Source organism: Myodes glareolus, chromosome 4 (genome assembly GCF_982192425.1).
Source record: "Myodes glareolus chromosome 4, mMyoGla1.1, whole genome shotgun sequence".
Taxonomy (NCBI): Eukaryota; Metazoa; Chordata; class Mammalia; order Rodentia; family Cricetidae; genus Myodes; species Myodes glareolus.
The window spans coordinates 66,550,426-66,552,532 of NC_142029.1; the positions used below are offsets into that span (position 1 = coordinate 66,550,426).

A 2,107-nucleotide genomic window follows, 5' to 3' on the forward strand; every position below is an offset into this window, starting at 1 on the left:
GTCCTTTATGTCCTGGAACTGGTGCTTGTTTGATCAAGCCTTGCCTGTTTTATTCTCCTACAGGTTCCAACAAACAACATCCTCTTTTCTCATGTTAATATGAAGACTGCAAATTTCACATGAAAGGACGATTTTACAGGCTTTTCCTTGGCTATGTTGTCTTTTCTGTTTTCATGGTAGCTTAAACTTAGTCTGAGAATCTGTGTTGTACCGCTTTATCTCTGTTTTAAAAAGGATGATGATTCAAGTGAAATTTAAAGAAGAATGTCTGAGAATGGTGAATTGACCATATCCAGAGATCAGTAGATACTTATGTTGCAGTATCTTGTTTAGTAACCTATTTATCCATTAAAGATTTAAAATTCCTCCAGATCACAAATATTCCTGAATATCTTAACTATTCTTATATTATATTTCTTTTGATTTGATTGGAACTAATGTTCATGATTTTTACTCTGCAGAGCACAGGCTGGTGTCAGTTCCTGGTTGTTGTACCTTCTCTCCATATTCCAGAGGGATAAAAAATTGAAGAACAAGAAGAGAAATGAGAAAGTCAGTCTTGTTCCATTTCAGTCTAGTATTTTCTCTTGATTTTTCTAGTATTTATGTTAGAATTACAGTACTTAACTCAGTTGTATAGACTAGTTGTGGTTTTTTTGAGTGTGTATGTGGGGGTGTTCACAGAGGTTTATCTGCCATTTTTTCTAAGTGTTAGCACTAATGGCATGTATTATGTTTATTTAGTAGGGAAGAATGTCACTTTATATGATGGTAATATCAAAGTTGATTCTAATGTATTCAAGAGGGTCCATGTATTCCCATTACACTAGTCAGGATTATCAGGGATAGTTGTCAGTTGTGCTTTTCTCTATAATTTTCACTTCCACCACCCAGATTTTCTTGAAGAGCAATGACTGTGGCAAATGGCTCTTTGGTGATGGAATTTATTCTCCTGGGTATAACAGAAGAGCCTGACATCCAAATACCCCTCTTCTTCCTCTTTCTAGTAATTTATCTGGCAACCACATTAGGAAATTTCACATTGATCCTTCTAATTGCGCTGAATTCTCACCTTCACACCCCTATGTACATTTTCCTCCTTAACTTGTCCCTCATAGACCTCTGTTATTCTTCAGTGATTACACCCAAAATGCTGATGAACTTTTTACAGATGAAAAATGCTATCTCTTACATGGGGTGCATGACCCAGTTCTACTTGTTTTGCTTCTTTGGCATTTCTGAATGCTACATGCTGACAGTGATGGCCTATGATCGTTATGTGGCTATCTGTAATCCACTCTTGTATAACATTGCTATGTCGCCTAAGGTGTGCTTCTATCTGATGCTTGGTACATATTTTATGGGACTTTCTGGTGCCACAATTCATACTAGTTCCATGCTTCAACTAATCTTTTGTGATAGAAACACCATCAACCACTTTTTCTGTGATATTCTCCCTTTGCTGCAGCTCTCCTGTACCAGCACTTATGTCAATGAGATAGAGCTGTTCATTGTAGGAGGTAAAGACATCATTGTACCCACTGTAATTGTCTTTACCTCTTATGGCTTCATTCTCTCCAGCATCCTCAAAATACAGTCCACTGCAGGCAGGTCCAAAGCCTTCAGCACTTGCAGTTCCCACATAATAGCAGTTTCCATGTTCTTTGGATCAAGTGCATTCATGTATCTTCATCCATCCTCAGCTGGGTCTATGGATGAGGGGAAAATTTCTTCTATCTTTTATACTATCGTGATTCCGATGATGAATCCCTTAATCTACAGCTTGAGGAACAAAGATGTTAAACTTGCTCTGAGAAGAACCCTGAGTAAGACAATCTATTAATCAAAGTTTGATTTAACCATTGTCGGTTGTTAATCCTCCAAACAATTATCAGTGTCTAGTGCTTCTTCTTACATTTATTTCTACCATAGTTTCAGAAGTTTTAAGTTGCATTGTTTGCATGCTCTTAATTTTAATGTATGCTTTATTAATTATTATTGTATACTTTATCTTATAATATAATGAATATTCCTCAATCTTTGAAAATAATGCTAGGTTGATAGAATGCCTTTGTCAAACAACAGTCATACCATCTGAAATGAAATA

The 2,107-nt window shown here is 36.2% G+C and overlaps 1 protein-coding gene across 1 annotated transcript; it reads left to right on the forward strand.

Moving 5' to 3' along the window:
- The first annotated feature begins 910 nt into the window (after positions 1 to 910).
- Positions 911 to 1,843, forward strand: LOC125389044 (olfactory receptor 8B3-like). Its single transcript, XM_048417450.2, has one exon. The coding sequence runs from the start codon at positions 911 to 913 to the stop codon at positions 1,841 to 1,843; it is 933 nt and encodes a 310-aa protein (XP_048273407.2).
- The last annotated feature ends 264 nt before the right edge of the window (positions 1,844 to 2,107 follow it).